The 20,769-nt window shown below is 44.6% G+C and overlaps 1 protein-coding gene across 6 annotated transcripts in view; it reads right to left on the minus strand.

The window, feature by feature from the left end:
• Positions 1 to 20,769, minus strand: part of REPS1 (RALBP1 associated Eps domain containing 1) — a 2,155,944-nt gene that overhangs the window by 337,667 nt on the left and 1,797,508 nt on the right. For all 6 annotated transcript variants that reach the window (XM_069608106.1, XM_069608108.1, XM_069608105.1 and 3 more), the window contains one exon: positions 16,854 to 17,027. In XM_069608106.1, the coding sequence (XP_069464207.1) occupies positions 16,854 to 17,027 (174 nt within the window). The remainder of the gene's footprint in view (positions 1 to 16,853; positions 17,028 to 20,769) is intronic.

Here is a 20,769-nt window from a genome sequence, read left to right on the forward strand (position 1 = left end):
ATTGCATTTTGTAAGTGGTTTTCACTTCCAAAATATTTTCTCTGAATACAGTCGATTTCTTCTTGTAGGTCTTTGGGTCTACCATGTAGACGAGTGTTATTTAAATTGGCTAGTTCTAAAGCAGGACTTTTAGCATAGTACAGTTTATAGACTAGATTTCTTATAGTGGAATGATGTGTTGATATCATTTTGATATGATGGAAGGTGCTTTTGCAAATAGGTCCTGAAATACAGGCTAATGTATGTCCTTGTAGTCCTGTGTATTTGCACACTGGACAGGTATCCATATTTTGCATTTTGATTTTGTCTTAACCTTTCACATACTGATTGAGGAACTGGTGTAAAGATTTGAAAGATTTTTTGTGAATGTTACACATTGACATGCATGGCCATTTGTATACTGGACATTCTGGTTCAGTCGAATGGAGAGGTAATTCAGAATTTTCTGGGGATATTTTTCTAAGCAGTATTTCTTGTTCCATTATGGTATTAATTTTTTCATAACCTCGTCCACTGCTATGGATGGCAATTGTGTTTGTTTGGTTTTGTTTGTATGCTTCTTCATTAAAATATGGTTCTGTGCTCGCGGTGTTACTCCATTCACCTCAACAGATATTTAAGAAGTTATTTTTGTTGACATTCGTTTATTGAGAAGTTTTTTAAAATAATTTAGTAGTTAGTTGTGTTAGTGCTTTCATTCTGTTTAACACTAAAATGAATACATTTCTTTTGAGAAGGATTGCACCGTCTATTAAAGCTTCTAAGATTAATTTTCTACGGTAGGTTTGAAGGGTTGTGCATGATTTGTCTCCTGTTTTTATAAGATTCTGAAGGACTTTGTGGCGGAACATTTTTGCTAAAATACTTTTTTTGGTATGGTTACTTGCTAGTATATCAAGATTTATAGGAGCAGTTTTAGCAGTAGTGGTAGCCGAATTCTTGTTAAGCATTTTTTGTTTCATTTTACATTTTGATAGAGGAGGCAAAGTTTCTGTACTAGAAGCTTGTTTTGTTTTGCTAAATGACTGTATTAGCTGTTTTGTTTGAACGTTTTGTACAAACTCTGGTAGAGATTGATGCTTATTTTAGACAATTATTTTCATTTGCTCTTTTTCTGCGTTACTTTCTACTGACTTGCTTTTTGGTAGGCATTCTTTGGGGTCTGTTGAAAAAAAAAAGAAGGTATGGGTTGGGCCGTTTTGCAATGTATGTGTCCATGAGTGTCTGAGTATGATGGGAAAGATGTGTGTGGTGGTGTGTGATTGTGCATTGGGCAGTTACAATGAGTTGGGAAGGCTATTCTATTTGTGTGTTACTAAACTGCGGTTCAGATGAGAGCAGAAAGTGAGCCAGTGGTGAGGAGAAGCATTAATAGTAAACGTAATGCTATAAGTTTTGTAGTACTAACATTCTAAGGGTTGAGTATGTTATATGTGTTCCAAAAAACAGGGATTTGTGTGCCATTCTGCCTGCTAATCTCTGTTTAATAAGTGGGGATTTGTGGGCAGAATGGTTCAGAAATCGCTGTTTTTTTTTGGTGCGCAAATTACATGAATGAACCACACAGTGTCTTTGAGGAACAGTAAGAATATTAAGGTAGTATTGTACTTACTCTTTTTGTGGAATGAGCAGGTTCTTCGGATATGTTGTTTGTAGTTCAGATGCTGCTGAATTTCAGGAGAGTGGTCTTCACTGCAATTGTAAAAGAAAGAAGTTAGTAATGTTTGTGTGTTTATAGCACTGATGTTAATGTAGACGTTGATTTTTATGTTTTTGGGGTAGTATTCTTGTTTGATATCTGAACTTAGTGTATGCATGCATTTCATTTGACTATGTGCAGCTTTTATATTTTATTTACAATATGTTAGTTCAAAATGCTTTGCAAATGAGTAGAATTTTAAGTGTATGAAATTCAATTGGTTTTTTAAAGGTGTGTTGTAGATAGTAGACAGGTTTGGAAGTGATAGTTGATTATAGTAGATGGGAAAAATGTCAATAAATTCATTTATAGGTAGACATAACAACAATCAGGAGCCGCTGAGAGGGATATTTCACCACAGCAATCGGGAACATTTATTTTACCATAGGATTGCATTGGGATTAGCATTAATTTAGCCGGGAGACAGTAAAGAATAGTGCGATTTTTCAATGAAAAATCGGGAGTCTCGCACCTAAATCGGGAGGGTTGGCATGTATGTATAGGCTATACAGGTTTAGTGGCATTACTCTGTTTATATGCATTCATAAGAGTTGTACATGTACTCTGAATAAAATATGAATACCTGTAGTTTGTAATCATGCATGTGGATATGCAAGGAGCTGTAAGTAGAAATCTTGGAGACTTGTACAGTAGTTTTTGTAGTAGGTGCTTTCCAATGATATGAGATTTGTACTCCGAGTAATCAACAGTACATTTGAAGTGCGGAACTCTGATGATGGAGTTAGACGTCTTGGATGTGATTGGTGGATGGGTGTGACTGCTTAGCTGTATCCAATGAGGGAATGGCACCGAGAGTGATGTGGAAAGGGTAGAAGGGCTGGCTAAAAGTTACGTGCCGTGCGGACACTTCGGCTGTCCGCGGGTAGGGCGTACCACATCCGGGGTTTTCCAGCAAATCCAGTATGGAAAGCGGATTGTGGGAATCAGCCAATCAGATGTTGACATTGTGGATTTGTGTAGAAAGAGTGTGTGTAGTGAAGATGGCAGAGGTGGAGAAAGTCAGGGTGTTGGTGCTCGGAGATATGTTTGTCCATGGTTTACAGCAGTATTCTCAATGCAGGCATGTGGCAAACAATTTCGATGTTAAAGGAGTGGAGGTGGTGTGGAGCTCTGTGCCTGACTGCAATGTAGAGGGAATTCTACAAGTTTGTGAAGATATGCGTAGGATGAACAGTCCCCATCTGGTAGTTTTGCACTATGTTGCTTTCCATTTGGGCTACGAGAGTGCCCCTACTTTGTAGGCAGATTTGGACCAGTTGGTTCAAGCAGTAACGAACATCCTTCCAAATGCGAAAATCATTTTTTCTGGATTACTACCTAGGGCAATATGGGACAATAGTTTGGTTTTTTGTCCTCAGCAAATCATTGCTAGTTTTGCAATCAATCGAGGCATGTGTGCTTTCATGCTTAGAGCTGGTATGTTTTTCTGTAATAATGAGAATATTGATTCGAGTAATGCTGTTTATTTTGAAGAAGATGGTATTTCTTATTCTTTTTTGGGAAATGCCATGCTGTTTTGGAATGTAAGGGTTGCTTTGGAGAAGTTATGTGAAGATTTTAGTTGTAAAGCAAGAAGAACCCCCCCCCCCCCAAAAAAATACAAAATAAACAGGTGTCTGTCAGGCATCTGCAAAAAAAAAAAAAAAAAAAAAAAAAAAAAAAAAAAAAAAGTCTCTTTTCAGAGCCCACCTCAAAGGGGAAATGGGGCACACTATTTAAATGTGCATTCACCACGCTCAGATCTTCGATATGTCAGCGGACATGGCGGTAGTCTGCAGACAGCGCGTATTACATACAGGGATTCTGGGGTGGAGAGGCGTGCAAATGAGAATGAGCGGAGCTAGGGATTGGTCAGTAAAGTTTAGTGGGTGTATTGTGTAAGGAGAGATTTTGTGAGAACGTCTTTTTCCTGAGAGAAGAACAGATAGCTATGGCTGTGTTTTTTCGAAAACAGATTATCTGGATTTTGGGAGACTCATGGATACATTGGTTGGAGGTGCATGCAGAACGTTGTGGAGTAGCTGCAGATCTTGGATTCCTTCATGTGGAAGTACACTGGCATGGAGTGCGTGGAATGAAGTGGCTGGACTTGGTACCTCTCTGTGCTACTTTACAGACAGAGCATCATCCAGACATAATTACAATTCATTGTGGAGGGAACAGTTTAGGACATGTGTCTGGAATTTCTTTGCAATTTGCAATGAAAGAAGGACTTAAGAAGGTCATGGACATGTTTCCAAATTCCCAAGTAATTTTTTCTCGTATTGCGCAAAGACAAATGTGGCTGCGTTCTTGTTTATTTGGTCCACAAATGGAGAAAGCGAGGCGCAATGTCAATAAGGCTGTTTGTGCCTTTCTAAGAGATGTTGGCATGTCCTCTTTTCACAATGAAAATATTACGTTTCGTAGCACATACATTTTTCGCAGAGATGGAGTCCATCTTACTTATGCTGGCAATCAGATTTTTCTGAGAAATGTACAAAATGCATTGCGACCTTTTTTAGAATTAGAGTGACTTATTTTGCAGTAGATTTTGACGATTAAGTTTTTCAAACACACAAAACCACCACCAAAAGGTTCTTTTCAGAGCCACCACTTCTTCCCAGAGAAAAGTGCATTGGTTTTGCTAGGGCAGCACCCCAAAATTTTATATGTCCTAGGATTTTCAAAAAATGCGCCGGGCCCTGCACTGTTTAACACTTCTATTTTTAAACTGTGAAAGGCGGCTCTGAAAAGAGCCTTTTTTTGGGGATTTTTGTTGTTTTATATTTTATTTGCTTTTTTACACACAACACACGAGGAGAGGAGGGGAAAGGAGGGTAAGGAAGAGACACCAACCACGGGGATAAGAAAGGGCAGGTGGAGAGAGGAAGATGTAGGGTGGTCCTTGCTTAGTTAGGTAGCAGGTCTTCTGGTGCTCTGTGACTGTATTCTCGAAAGCACTTCGAAGACTCTGCCCCCTGCAGAGTACTGCGTCGCAGTACATACACAATATTGTGAACCTTGAAAGGTAAGGGTAAACAGCATCGCGAATGGCCTGTGAAGCAGCTGGAGGGATGCGCTCTCCCACACGAGTGTCTCTTCTGGTGAGTGGAGCGGAAACGGAGGATGCTGTAGAGGAACTCAACCTACTACGTTCATCACAAGGTACAACCTTGCGAATGTCCCTGCTGTGGAACGAAGTTAGGTGTCGCTTCATGGATGTCGTACCAAAGCTGTAGGAACCACATCTCCCACGACTCAGCGCCAATTTGCACTGGTTACAGGTGACCTTGTTCGCATGCGCTTTTGGTACGTTACCATAAACGGTAAACAACCGCCACACCCAAGACTCCCTGCGAGTGCTGGTAATAAGGAGTTCCTTGACCTCATTCTCTTCATCCTCGTTTTCTACATTCTCATGCGTGTTCCCCTCTGCAGGCCCTTGGAGAGGAGGTGGTGGTGGTAGTGGAGGAGGAGGGGGTGGGTTCGGGGGTGGTGCTGAGGTAGATGTAGCAACAGCAGCCATGGATGCAATTAGGGTTGATGAGATAATCTCAGCAAGAGCAGCAAATGCAGCAAAAGTCAATCTGCAATAGCCAGAAGTACAATGAAGATCGGCTCTGGGGTGTGACGTTTTATAGGGGTGGAGGGGTGCGCCTCGTGAACATATCTAACATACAAAAAGGTTCAAAAAGTTACAAAAAGTATGTGGAAAACCAGGGCCATTGTCTGGGACATGTAAAATGGTGAGTCCGCAAATTAGGACACATGCTCAGCGTGGGTGCGGTCACATGACGACGTCAGGAACAAGTCCGCAAAGGGAACGGGTGTCCACAGGACACCAAATGCGCAGGAACGGTTGTGCGAATGCGCGCGGGTGTTCTACGGACAGTGTTCGGGTCCTGAAGCTAATTAAAAGTGTGACACAAGTGAGACAGACAGTTACGGACAGGCGCGATGTTCGCAGGACTTACGGGTGTGGTGTGCATGTGCGTAGATATTCTGCAGACTGTACGGCCAGGTATAGTGTCCTTAGGACACTTCCATTTGGTTTGACTACGGACATCCCAGACATCGCGCGTGTTCTTAGGACAGTTTCAACCTGGCTGCGGACGGTACGGACGGGTATAGTGTCCTTAGGATTCATCCATTTTGTTCACTTACGGATATCTCGGACAGCAGGTGTGTTCTACGAACAGTTCCAGCTTGGTTGCAAACAGTACGGACAGGTATAGTGTCCTTAGGACACCCCCATTTTGTTACTTAACGGACACCTGGTGTGTTCTAAGAACAGTTCCATCTTGGTTGCGAATGGTAAGGACAGGTGTAGTGTCCTTAGGACATCCACAGTTTGTTATTTACCGACAGGCCAGACAGGCGCGCTGTCCGCGGACATTTTCACTGCTTTAAAAAAAAAAATTAAATAATTTTATTAAAAGAAACTTTTTTATTATATACATATACACAATTTATGAAAGAGGGGGGAAGCAGAAACTGATACAAATACAGGGGAATTAGGGGTTTGGAGAGGATGGATGGGAGGGGATGAAGTGATGGAAGTCTCATTAAAACGTTTATCTTGGTGTTGAGGGTTTGGGGATAGTTCACTGGGACATGGAGAGGGGGCACAGGTACAGGTGGGACAATGGTATTTAATTTTTTCTTTTATGTGGTCCTCCACTAACTGTTTCAAACCATTGAAATTTTCCTTGAGCATGTCTATTTTCTGTTCCATGCGTTGCAGAGTCTTTTCCAATGTGTCTTTTGGTGTAATATTTTAAATGTTTGTATGGTCTGTTAAAAATAAATCTATATATGTCAAGTACACAAAGTAATGATTATTAATTTGCTTATATAGAGAAGTGTCTACCATTATTATCACTGACTTCAGACATTTCCTCATTTGGAAAATTTTCTTCAAGCCACTCCAAAGTACTGCACATTTCCGCGTGAAAAACACAAATATATTAATTGTACTGTATCTCATACAAAAGGTTTAGAAATATATAAGAAAAATGAAGTTTACTTACTAGTTTCTGGTAAGTTGTATTCGTAGTGTTGTGTAGGTCTACTGTTGCGTCTAGCTCTGAGGTTTCTGTGAGGTAATTATGTTGGAGGCATATCTCTTTTGTTATGGTATAATCCATTTTTATTACATATGGTATTTAAATGGATGGTTGATGTGTTAAATATGTAGGTTCCACTGCTTATTTATTATTATATATAATGTGTTTATGTGCTGCTTTTTGAACTTGTGCAGTGTTTATATGGTATGATAGAACAATTTCAGATACCCACCTGAGTGTTTGGGTAGTGTTGATGTCGTCCGCGGACATCAAAATCATTAGCGGGGTGTTTGGTATGTTCTATGTTACATGTATATAAAGTAAGGGAATCCTAGTAAACATCTATCAAATTTACACTATGAAAATGTATATTCAGTAAAAAATCTTTGTTAAAGGGACGTTATGGTTCCAAGTAAAACCGAAAACCCCCTGAAATTCGCCAGTTATGGTAAGCTAAGCAACCATAACTCGCGCCACCACCGTGCACTGCTAAGACTAACACCCAGGACATCAAATATGACATCACAAATGTCATTGATGACATCACTGATATCACATGTCTAGCTCCCTCTTTTTTTGTTCACTCACATATCTAAGCCAGGTGGCTTTCTTCACTGTCAGTCAGGAATTAAAGTAAAAAGTGCTATATTTGTAGTCCTTACCGTTCTCATATGTTCTTTCAATACTTTCCTTAGGGTACAGTTACATCATATGATACATATACATAGGAGAAGAAGGAATCCTGAAACACAAGAATCTTTTCTGTGCATGAAGTTAATTAGTTCGATTATGAACACTTTCTGGTAATACTGCAGTTTTATTTTTGCTTACTTTACGTTCCCTGTATATGCTTCTATTTGTATGCTTTGTCCTCTCTTTATGTTGTGTGTAATAGTACAATTATGCAGTAAGGGAAGCATTCGTAGATACGTATGTTTCACAGTATGCAAAATTCTGTAATGGAAGCATTTATCAATTTAGTATCCAACACAGGAAGATTTCGAATATTGCACCTCTATAGCGCATGCTGCAGACAATGCCTATGTTTCTTCATGAGTTTGTTCATGTACTGAAAGAACTCAGTAATGCAATGGAAATTTTTTAGCAATGCATTGCTTAATGAACTATTTGGCATATGATAGTTCTTCAATGATCTCTGATACTTTTCTGCCAATATTATAATGACAATCCCTTGTGGAGGCTCTGCATGAAAACTAAATGCACATGTGATGTCATCAGTGATGTCATCAATGACATTTGTGATGTCATCTTTGATGTCCTGGGGGTTAGTCTTAGTGCACAGTGGTGGCACGAGTTATGGTTGCTTAGCTTACCATAACTGGCGAATTTCAGGGGGTTTTCGTTTTTACTTGGAACCATAACGTCCCTTTAACAACGTTTTTCACTGAAATATATATATATATACATATTTCTCTTACAATTTCGCAAACCAACATTGGTGAAATCCAAAAACAGGAATCTTTGTATGAGTGCTGCATTGCAGTCTGGACATGTTAGGACAACCAATAGGGTTCTCCATGCTGTGCCTGACCCATGTCAGAGATAATCACGCTCTGCTGCCCATGCTAGGTTTTTCAAATTGGAGAAGAACGTCATCTGCTGCTGCCCATGCTACATATTCATGTAGCTTCTATTATTCTGTACCTGCAGCATGTTCTACAGTACGTATAAGGGAAAAGTACACGGTTGCTGTCTAATCCACATATGTAGCTATTTAGTGTGGGGAGTGATTTTGCACTGCTGACCACTGCTCTCCCTATTCTGTGCATGCAAGGAACACCTGTGCTGTAACTCGTATCTGTCTGAAGGAAGATTGCACTATGCCTGCCTTGCTGTGCATTTTCTGTATATGGGGGAAACCTATACTGCTATTATCTTTGTTGTACCTTTTCGGTGTGTGAGAAAAGCATGCACTACTGTTGCTTATACCATACCTCTCCTGTATGTAAGTAATGGTTTAACTGCTAATGCATATGCTGCATTTTGAGCAAGTGTAACTCGCACTGCTAGTGCTCTGTTTAGTGTGTTAAGGAGGGGTACACAGAAGGCCTGATTTTAAGCCTGTGGTATTTTGTATGCATCACTCTCCAAGTTACAGCATAGCCATGCAAATAAGGAAGAGCCCCTTAAAAAAGGGGTGGATGAGTCAGTAGCTGCCCATTAGATGGAAGTTTGAGTTCATGAACAAATAGATCATAATGCGACCAGGAGATATTGCCAGGTACGCAATATGCAGTGTACTCCTTTAAATCCAGAGATGATGTGAAAACGTAACTTACAAACACGGAAACACAACACTTGCATTATCATTTGTTTGATGCAATTGGACAGATTTCTAAAATCAGACACCTCGCTTTACAATAATGGCAAGGAATGGCCCAAAACTTGGCGTTCAATGCAACCGCATTACAGCTAGAACTTTACCCATACCAAAAATGTATTACTTTGCATGATAGATACATTACTGGCACTAAGTACCAAAATGTCTCAGCCGGACCACAATGGAAGGGATGTAGTCCTTCAAAGGAGTAACAGACACAGTTGTGATGGTAAGCAACAACATCAACGGCTTAAAGTGAAGCGTGATAAGGATAAACACTTGTGATGGTTGCTACAATGCTCTGGACATAGCCAACATACCATCAGAGTGGACAGACCTAAGACCACACCCTTACTTGGGGTAAAAGGTTAATACCTCCAGTAACGGATAACTTAAAATACTATGCACCTTTTTTGCAGTGTCTACCCTCCTCTGGTGTAGGACCCTTGGTGTCGAGGGCAAGACAATCTGACAGTTGATCGCACCAGTGACTTCGATGGAGTCTGTCTGAGGACCAATTTCGCCAATTGTTCCCCAACAGCATTCAGATTGATTTGCTGAGAGGAACTGCACTGTTTGACGTTGTGTTCCTTTGAGACACCACACACAAATTCAGTGTGGGTCTCTGATGGACATCTTTTTTTTTTTAAACCTTTATTTTTGGTTTGCATATCACATCACAGCTGTTTCATCTTTCATTTAATTTCAAAGTACACATAATAGTGATACATTACCCCCACATCCCCTCCATCTAGACACGATCATATATATTCGCACATTTTCAGTGTTTTCGGCTACAAGAGAAATCTGGGTTATCGGGTCTTATACGAAGTCTATTCACTATCGGAGTTCTCTGTATCTGATAGAGTTCTACTCAGCTATGTTCTGAACAGAGTCCAAATGTCTTTCGGTCTGCATGCTGTAGGCGTCATTCCTATAAAAGTTTCTTTGCATTTGTTGACATACGTTAGGCCTTTAAGGAACTGTTCTCTGCGTGGGGCGTGACTTCTCTTCCATGTTTGGAGAATACATTTCTTTGCCACTGCACATGCAACATTGAACAGTCTTCTAGTTTTCTCTGGAATTTTGCCTATATCCCCGAACAGGTATTTTTGGGGGCTGTGCAGGGATCTGTGTCATGTCTTCTAGTATACTTGCAACTTCACGCCAAAACCTAGCTATCAGGGGGCATGTCCAATACATATGGAACGCATCCGCATGGTGGCTGCCGCATTTCGGGCAATTACCATGTATTGAGTTGAAACAAGTTACTTACCTGTAACTGTTGTTCTCCAGCATGGGTCTGGCATGGATTCACATGCTCATGAATATTCCCCGTCGTCAGGCTGGGAATCCTCGGTAAAGAAAAAATCAGTATCAGTTTCGTTTCTGATCTGTCTTTCGTAGTAGTAACCAATCACTGATCTCTGCGTCATACTGACCACAGCCAATGACTGCCCTCTACCTAAGCCCCGCCTCTGGCAGCCATCTTCAGATTTGGTAGCACGTGAAGTGGCAGTATGACCAAGTGAAGAGCCGCAGAGGGGTAGGCGGGAGGGTTCGCATGTGAATCCATGCCAGACCCATGCTGGAGAACAACAGTTACAGGTAAGTAACTTGTTCCTTCTCCAGCATGGGGTCTGGCATGGATTCACATGCTCATGAATAAAGAATACATAGCAGTACACACATGCACAACCACGGGAGGTGGTAAAGGCTCAACATTAAGCATTACATCAAACTCAACATTAAGCAATTCTTACCTCCTCACCAGGCTCACCTTAGGCGCACAGGTCGCGCAGCACTGCTTGGCCGACCCTGGACTCCTCCCTGGAATCCCGATCGACGCAGTAGAATTTCGTGAAGGTGTGCGTCGACCTCCACGTAGCAGCCTTGCAGATGTCCAGCAAGGGCACAACAGATAGGAACGCCGTGGTAGCTGCGATCGCTCTGGTGGAATGGGCTCTCGGACGGCCAGGCAGCGGTCGGTTTGCCAACCGATGACAGTACATGATACAGCCGGAGAGCCATCTGGAAATGGAGGCCTTTGAGAGAGCCTTCCCCTGATTGACAGGTCCAAAGTTCACAAAAAGTTGTGACGTCTTCCGAAAACTCTTCATGCGGTCCACGTAGAACTTCAGCGCTCTAGCCACATCCAGCAAGTGCAAAGTCCTTTCGGCCGGCGACGAAGGCGACGGGAAGAAAACAGGCAACACCAAGGGTTCGTTGAGGTGGAAGTCCTACGGCACCTTGGGCATGAAGGAGGGGTGCGTCCTGAGCACTACCCTCGTGTCGTGAAAAGTCAAGTACGGGGGCTTGCAGGAAAGGGCCTGGATCTCTCCCACTCTTCGTGCGGAGGTGATGGCCACAAGAAACGCTGTTTTCCACGACAAGAACTTCAACGGAGCCGAGTGCAGAGGCTCGAAGGGAGGTCCCACGTTGAGCTCCCAAGCCGGGGCCGGGGCCTTCACCGGCGGGAACGATCTGAACAGTCCCTTCATGAATTCTTTCACCAGACGATGAGACCACAAAGACGTCTGCCCCGTGGTTCTGGTGTATCGGGAGATCGCAGCAAGATTAATCTTGATGGACGTGTGCGCCAGTCCAGCCTTGGCTAGCGTCAGAAGGTACGGCAGTACCTGGGGAGCCGTAATCCGTAGAGGGTTAATCTTCTGTGCGTGGCACCAGACAGAGAACCTCTTCCATTTGTGTCCATAGCATTTAAGAGTTGAGGACGCCCTGGCCTTTGCAAGAACCTCTCTGCAGTCGGCCGGTATGTCGTATCCTCCAAACTCTAACGCTGCAGGAGCCAGGCCTGCAAGTTCAGCGACTTCGGGTCGTGATGGAGGATGGCGCCTCCTTCCCTGGAGAGAAGATCCGTGTCCACTGGCAGCTTGATTGATGGGGACGCTGACAAGTCCAGAAGGTCCCGGAACCATATCTGCCTCGGCCACGCAGTTGCGACGAGGATCATCCTGCACCGTGACCTCTTGAGCTGGTTGATGAGCCGGATCAGCAATGGCAATGGAGGGAACGCGTAGAGGAACAGGCCCTCCCAGGGGAACGAGAAAGCATCGGCCATGCTCCTCGGCTGGGGAAACCTGCTGGCGAACCTCCGGCACTTGGAGTTCGTCGCCGTCGCAAACAGATCGATCTGGGGTGTGCCCCACCGTCGGAAGAGGCGGTCCACTAGATCCTGTCGTAGTTCCCACTCGTGGCACGAGCGCAGCTCTCTGCTGAGCAAGTCGGCGATGGTGTTTTTTATCCCTGCCAGATGAAACGGCACCAGAAACATCCCTTGGGCGACGGCCCAATGCCACAGATCCTGCGCCTCCTTTGACAGGGCTGGGGACCTGGTTCCGCCCTGCTTCCTGATGTAGAACATGGTGGTGGTGTTGTCGGTGAAGATCCTCACCACCTTGCCCTTGAGGGACGGAAGAAAGGACCTGAGGGCCCAAAACACTGCACGGAGCTCCAGGACATTGATATGGAGGGACTTCTCCGTCGGAAGCCAAAGGCCTCTCGCGTGCAGATTTTCGGTGTGCGCTCCCCACCCTTCCAGGGAGGCATCCGTGGTCACTGTCTCCTGGTGGCCGGGGGTCTGGAAGTCCATGCCCGCCGTCAGATGCGCGCGGGTGCCCCACCACTGGATCGCTCGTCGGAAACTCTCGTCGAGTGTGACCCTCTCCTCGAAGCTGCCCGTCTGGATCCAGTGCGCGTCCAGGAACTCCTGCAACGGGCGCATCCGGAGCCTGCACAGGCGGATGAGATAAATGCAAGAAGACATCATTCCGAGGAGGGACTTGATGGACCTCACCCTGGCCGCGTCCGCAACCAGCATCCGCTGCACCTTGCCCAAGATGGCCCTCGTCCTTTCCTCCGACGGAGAGGCCAGAAGCGACACTGTGTCGAGCTTCGCTCCCAGAAACAGTGCGTCTTGCGCGGGCACTTGGCGTAGTTTATGGAGAATCCCAGGTCCGTGAGTAGTTGGACGGTCCTTGCTGTGTGCTCCACGGCAAGCTCCTTCGTCTTTGCTCGGATGAGCCAGTCGTCCAGCTAGGGGTAGACGTGGATCCCCTCTCGGCGCAGCTGCGCCGCCACCGGTGCGAGGCACTTGGTGAACACCCTGGGTGCCGACCTCAATCCGAAGGGAAAGGCTCTGAACTGGTAGTGACGCCCTTGGACCACGAACCTGAGAAACTTTCGGTGTCCCTTTAGGATGGGAATATGGAAGTAGGCATCCTCTAAATCCAACGACGACAGGAAATCGCCCTCCTCCAGTTGACCCAGGACGTGTTGGAGGGTGACCATCCGGAACTTCTGTGCCTTGATGAATTTGTTCAGTCGTCGTAGGTCCAGGATGGGACGCCATCCTCCCGTCTTCTTCTTCACGAGGAAGTATCTTGAGTAAACTCCGGAGCCCCGAAGCCTCTTTGGGACGAGTTCGATGGCGCCCTTCTTGAGCATCGCCTTTACCCTCCAAGAGAAGTTGAGGGACGTGATGTTCTTTCCTGGCCACAGGGGGGACGCGCGGGCACCTCTTTAGAAACTCGAGCGCGTGACCCTGAGCTAGGGCGTCCAGCACCCAACAGTCAGTGGAGATGGACTCCCACACGCTGACGAAGCTCGCCAGCCGGCCTCCCACCGGGGTGCTTCGGTGGGGGGCCGACCCCACGGCCGGTTCAGTCCTGCTTCGACGAGGCTTTGCCGCCTTGTCCTCCTTGGCGACGACGGCGGGGTCCGCCTGACTTGCCTCGTCCCCTGTAAGCTTCCTGTGACGACGAACGGGCCGCTTGACGGTAGGTGGAAAATCCGCCGCTGGAACCTTTGGAGGCACCCTGTTTGCCTCCGCCGCTCCGAAGGGCGGCCGCCGTTGCTGGAGAACCCCAAGAGCCCAGGCCGTCTCCGTGTCCGCCTTGATGGCTTGAAGGGAATCGTCCACTGTTTTCCCAAACTGGTTGTTTCCGTCGAACGGCATGTCCAAGACTCTGGTCTGCACGTCCTGACGGAAGTCAGTAGCCTTTAGCCATCCACGCCGCCTAAGGCACACGCCGTTGCCCAACTGGCGAAATCCAGTGTCAGCGATGTCTGTCGCAATCGTAATGGCGTGGTCAGACGCCACCTCTCCTTCCTGCAAGATCTCTAGGGCTTCCGCCCTCTTGTCTGGTAGGAAGTCCAGCAGGGGGGCCAGTTTGTACCACAACTCCCTGTCGTAGCGGGCTACAATAGCCAAGGCGTTGGCCGCCTTAATCGTCGTCGCTGCCGACGAGATGACTCTGCGTCCCATTGTGTCTAATTTCTTTCCCTCGCCGTCCGGTGGGGAGGTCGACGTAGAGGCCGCGCCCCCCCCCGCGGAGACGACCGAGTCTGGGGTCGGCTGTGCCCGAAGGCACAAGGGGGCCACGTCCGGGACCTGGTACTTCTTCTCGTACCGATCCCTTCTAGCCGGCGTCGTGGATGGGTTCTTGAGGAGGGCGAGGCCCTCATCCCAAATATCGTCCAGTAGAGGTACAGCGAGGACCGTCTTCCTCTTGGCCTCGCGCCGTTGATAAAGGAAACCTTCCTTCTTCTTCTCTTCCGGGCAGAGCTGTTTCAACCTGCACTTAAAGAGGGCAAAACTGGGACATGATCCAAGGTCCAGGGGATGAGCAGTCCAGACCTGAGGTGCTACGTAGGGAAAGGATCTCTGTTCTATATAAGAAATACTAGTTCATGGGGTCTCCAGGAGGCAGGTGTTATTGGATCGCAATACTCTGCGAACTGGTAGTCGCAAGATGAGAGTGGACATGTACTTGGGTACCTTCCCAAAAGACATTAGTGCGTAATGTATACCACGCAGAAGGTGATTCTACTATAGACAGGGAGCCAGAGTAGTGCTCTCCTTGCAGCAGTGACATGTTCTTTCGCTTGCAGGCCTGCAATGATGCGTACTGCGTTGTTTTGTACCACCTGCAGGCGAGTGAGGTCACACAGAATTGCATTTTACCCTGAAAGTATTCTGCCAGTGTTCTAAAGTAATTGCCTACATTCTTACATGTGTGCTTGTAAAGTTAAACATTGTTTAGTAATTTGATTACATTTTATTATAACTACCATTTGGTGCATTATTGCAGAACCTAAAAATAACTGTGGTACCACATAGAACTGTATATAACGTGTTAACTAAAGGAGTTGTGTTAACTAATGGAGTAGAGTTTTCAAAGTACAAAGTGAGTTATTTATTTTATATATTCATCTAAACCTAATCTATTTAATAAAAGATTTGTGCTAGCACATAACAGTGTGTGTACATTCCCTTCTGGTGTGGAGGGTGGGCTGGGGATTCACTGTATCCAAAAACCAGCTTGCATCACCTCACTCGAGTCTTAGCCTTGGTTGCTCGTCCATTGCCAACCTTTGAGAGCCTTGGCTGGGGTGCCTCTGTGCCTCTTGCCCACTACCACAGACACCCCCCCTCCAGTCTTTACAGGTGGTCAGCCGACAATGTTGATGTAAAACATACCCCTAAATAGTGAAATTTGGTCACAAGGGAGATTCTGCTATTACTAATTAACATCACCGGAAACCTAGAAGGACGCATTGCCCTATGGCATATCATTACTTTGTTGCATCAACATGCAAGTCTAGTCGGTTCATCAACTGGGCATTGTCTAGCATCAGCCTTTGCAGCGAGTGGCAGGTGCAAGCCATTAGCACTGTGTCATCAACATACGTTAGGGCCATACACCCAAATTTCGGTATATCAGCTTCTGTAAGTATCAGAGCTGACTGCAGACCATTAATGTATAGGCCGAATAATAAAGGAGCCAGCACACAACCCTGCCAACCCCCCATCTTACTTCATAAGAATCAGAACAATGTCTGTTTGCCCCAATCCTAACACATGCGTACAAGTTCCGATTAATAGTTTCAAGTAGAGTCAATAGTTTATTGACCTGAGCACTTGCCACAGATTTTGACCATATCAAATTCCAAAGAGCTGGGAACACAAGAGGGTGAGAGACTCCCTGTCACAAGACAACCTAGCCCGGGTCAAAGTATCTGCCTTTTTGTCGCTTTGTAGCTGCTGGAGGAACCACATGTCTTCTGGTGGAAGTATTGTTCAGGATGGAAAATGCCAACTACAATATGGCGTACCCACGCTGGATGCTCCAGGGTGACCTCAGGGCTGGATGCCAACATGTCTTCATGTGAAAATGGTGCCCACGGTTGGGTATTCGCTGGCATGACCGAGATTACAAGACGATGGACAAACATGTGAGCAGCACATTGCAGCCCTCCTGGTTAAGTTGCATGCACTTGTTTCCCTGTTCAGTTGTTCCTTATGCTCGTTCCTGCCTTGTCACTGGTTTCAGTTTGTCCTCACTACTCCTGCCTTCTAGGTAGCCTTCTCTCCCCTTCCCTGAACCTTCCTGGTTCCGACCCCCTTGCTGCCTGCTTCTTTCTTCTTGGGGTCCTGGATTGCCGTTTCAACTGACTCAGGATTGGGACCTTATTACATCTGGCGGTTTTTCTCCCTATCCGGGTTTCCTCCTTTGGACTCTGCTCCCAGAGTATCATCCTGCCCTCTCTTGACCCATATAGAAGGTGAGATGGCTGCTCGGGGAGATAGGCCCTTTCTCATCCCAGAGAAGCCTTGTGAAATCCCTTGTGAAACCTCTCGGGTAAGGTCCATCGCTGACACTCTCTGTGCTAAATAAAGCAACCAGATCTTGAATTTAATGACATTCCACATAACACTGACCTGTACAATTTCTGGTTGATCTTCAGAATCATCTATTGTTTGTTCAGGTGCACTTGATGCAAATGCCTCAAAGTGGCTAAAATCAGCAAAATTTGGTTGTTCTGGTATTTGCTGAGGTGAGGTACTGGTGTGACCTTCCCCTTCTGATGAGCGATGTACAGTTCCTCCTGCAGCCTATATAGGATATAAGAACAATAGATCAAGTCAAATACGTTAATTGTTCAGATGGGACAGTAAACAATTATTTAAAAAAATATTAAATTGTTATAAGTATATCGAAACAGATTAGAAACATCTTTATAAATATACAACTTTAACTTAAAAATGTCATCACAAACATTCATCCAGTCACAAATATTCACTAAATCACTATTAAATTGACTTACAGCTTGCTAATATTTAAAACAGTTTAGCTTTGCACTGTTATGATTAAGCCCAAGAATGTCATATGTCAGATTAAAACAAAATTTTAAAAGATGCGCATTGCCTAAAATTCTTATTTTTCAGCAGTTCATCAGTATTTCCCCCTCCTGATCCCTTTATAACCTGGGCAAAAAAAGCAAGAAATAAACTCCACTCCCCAGTGCTTCCAGGCAGTCGGGCAACATCACAAATGGTTTTTAGCGGTATAAGACTGGAGTTATATTAAAAGAACATTAACACGTAGAATGGTAAGCAAAACAACTAGGAAGGAAGAGTACCGAGCCTGTGGTGTTGGTAGTAAAGACAGTAAAGGAGAAGGATGTGAAATAGCGTGAAGGAAGAGGGATCAGAAGGAGGGGGTGGTAAGAAAAGAGGACCAGGACGAGGCAAAAACATAAAAAGTGGAAAAGTAGCAGAAGGAGTGTGGGAAGGAAGTAGTACAAGAATAAAGGCAAGTGGTCAAGACTGTTGAATAGCAAGGAAGTGGTGGAAAAGGCCCGCCAGGAGTAAGTGAGCAAATCATGTCCCAGGATTGACAAAAAGGAAATAACACCAGGAGGAGAGTGTGGTACATAGTGGGTGGAAGACAAATGCAGAATATTGAGGTGTAAAGGAGAGAGCAAGGAAGTCTAAGGTATTGACAGAAAGATCAGGAAGATTCCATTGGGCCAGGGAATCCCCAGATAGGAACAGATGGGTTGGAGGAGGCAGGAGATGGCAACAAGTAGCTCACGGGTCAGCACAGAAAGACAATGGGGTGGGCGGCAGGGGGGATTGATGAGGAAGAATTCCAGGATTCACTTACCGAGACCCAGGGACACATCTTCATCTCTCCCTGCCGACAATAGCCACAGACTAGTCTACACACAAGACTGGTTTCCAATAATATTTGTGGGGTACAGGACCCTGGGAAGCCTGTACCTAGATTGGACCAAAAGAAGAGGGTTTGGGACACCAGAAGCCTCCAACGGCCGGCTTCATAGACCTTGGCAGCCTCTACAGTGGCCTGCAGGTCCAACCATTCAAATCCAGCAGAAGAGAGTTCACTGCAGGTCTATCCAATTCATGGTTATTTTATGTAAGAAGATTCCAGTTTTACTTTTCAGTTGGTCCTACTTGTAATCTCGTTAATAATCCACAAATAATCATACTGAACCAGCAATATGTGGTCTTAGCATCCTACTTGATCCCAGGCTATGTGTCCTACTACGTGACACTACCCATTGGCTAAGAGGTGGAAACAAATTAGTCTTTTTAATGTGATCTCCTTTTGCTAATTTAAGATGAGCCCTAACACGAGCATCCACGGTACACAGGGAGACTTTTTACATGTGGTTTAGTGGTGTTAGTCTTGCTATTTTCATTAGCCTTCATTGATATACCGAGGGTTAGTGGAGCAATTCCACCAGAATCCTCCACATATCACATTCCTACATGATTATCTAAAGTAAAAAAACGGACTGTTTAAGAAAACATTTTCTGGGCAGATCCCTCTCAACTTCCCCCCAGCTACCTGTTCCAGAAGATACTACAGCTTGAGCCTTTGCTCATTAGATTCTACTAATTAGGTCCCAAACTATTTAGCAAATCTGTCGTTTCCCATATGACCTCCCTCAGTTGGTTATTAGCTGCCTTCCCAGAAATATTTTGGAAATCTGAGCCTAAGATAATCAAACTCCTAAACCTGAGGGACTTGCAATACCGTACAGAGATGAGCCTTATGTTTGGGCAGAGTACCAGAATTGTTAATTCTTAGGGTTTACTTTTGTTCAGTTATAGACACAAATGTAACATAAGCATGCATTCTTCTCTAGAGGGATTTTGCTATTCTTGTTAGTAACACAAGATCTTCCAAAATACTGCAATAATGTCCTTCATAGTTTCTTACAGGGCGTTGGGTGTATATATTAAACAGCGGGCAAAGACATCACTGTAGGACACAATTGTCAATTATGGGACCTGTGTTGGTACCTTCACACTGATAACTCACTATTATGGTTATTCCTTTATGTAATAACACGAACAATCTTAACAGTCCCTTCAGTATCCCGATGCGAGCTGTCTATAGTTTTTTTTTATATAAAGGAATCAAACACTGTGGTGAGATTTATGAAAGCTTAGAAAAACAGTTTTTGAAATTGCATATTTTGTTGTAAAACAGTAGCAATTAAGCACTTGCTTTAACAAATACTAGCTAGGTATCTGCCAGAACATCAATCACTGTAAACCGCTGCCATAAAATAGTGTAAATGAACCTTCTATATAACTTGGTGAAACTGGTTAGGATTGAAATCGGTCACTAGAACTGCAAGAGTGCTTTGTCGCTGCTTAAAAATAGAAACTATAAAATCAGTTTTCCAACTGGAAACAGCAATCCTGTCAAAATGACAGCATTTATTACAGCATTCAGGAAGTAGATCAAAAGTGGATAAAAAACTGCTTTTACCCTGTAGCAATCTGAATCTTGTCACCAACTGGGGATTCCATATTTGCCAATTTAGTTTGAATAATAGTGATTTCTTCTAATCTAAAATTTGGTTCCAATGGGAAAGTACCACAAATCTTGAAATCCAAATCTTGATTGGGCAATCATCTTTTAACATTAAAAAAACCGCTCAGCTGAATGTAGATGCAAAATGTTTAACCCAGAAGTCACCAGGACATTTGCTTCTATTTTAAAATCCCTATTGAGTGGGTTTGTGCCTCTGTTGGCTCCTCCCATGACAACGGAGCCTCAAGTTATTTACACGATTTTTATATATTGCACTCTTATCAGTTGGCATCATTTTGAGGGTTATCATTAAGTCAATTGTTCAAAAAAGCAGGTGCGAGGCACACACTCCAATTCCTGGCAAATATATTAGCTGAACAAGTATCCAAAAACAATCACAGGGTAACATCCCAAAGTGTCCAAAATATTCACAGGGTTAAATCCTAATAAAGTTCACAGGGTTAATTCCCTTCTTGCACTGTTGTACTCCTCCAAGCGCTTTCGTGTCTGCAATACTCATCAGGGTGACTGAGTTGCCATTCAATGCAGGTGAAACCAATATAAATGCAGTTGCAGTCTCTAGGAATTATGGTCAATGTAGTGAACCCATTTAAACAATTCAGGTGACCAGTGAAAGAATCGCCTCCAACACATACATCACACCCTTAGCGGGGGGTGGGGTTAGGGGGTGAACACCGTGATTATGGCTCTCTAGTGTAGGGCAAAATAACCCTGGTGCTGCAGCCTCTGGAGTCCGGATCTCCACAAGTTAATTTTTCAAAAAAGCAGGGGCGAGGTGCGCACTCCAATTCCTGGCCAATATATTACCTGAACAAGTGTCCAAAAACAATCACAGGGTTAAATACCAATCACAGGTTTGACTCCCTTTTTGCACTGTGTGTGCTCGTCCAAGTGTCTTTAATTCCTAGAGACTGCAACTGCATTTATATTGGTTTCACCTGAATTGAATGGCAACTCAGCCTCCCTGATGAGTATTGCAGA

This window comes from Ambystoma mexicanum, chromosome 4q (assembly GCF_040938575.1).
Source record: "Ambystoma mexicanum isolate Mex_15411 chromosome 4q, UKY_AmexF1_1, whole genome shotgun sequence".
NCBI classification, from domain to species: Eukaryota; Metazoa; Chordata; class Amphibia; order Caudata; family Ambystomatidae; genus Ambystoma; species Ambystoma mexicanum.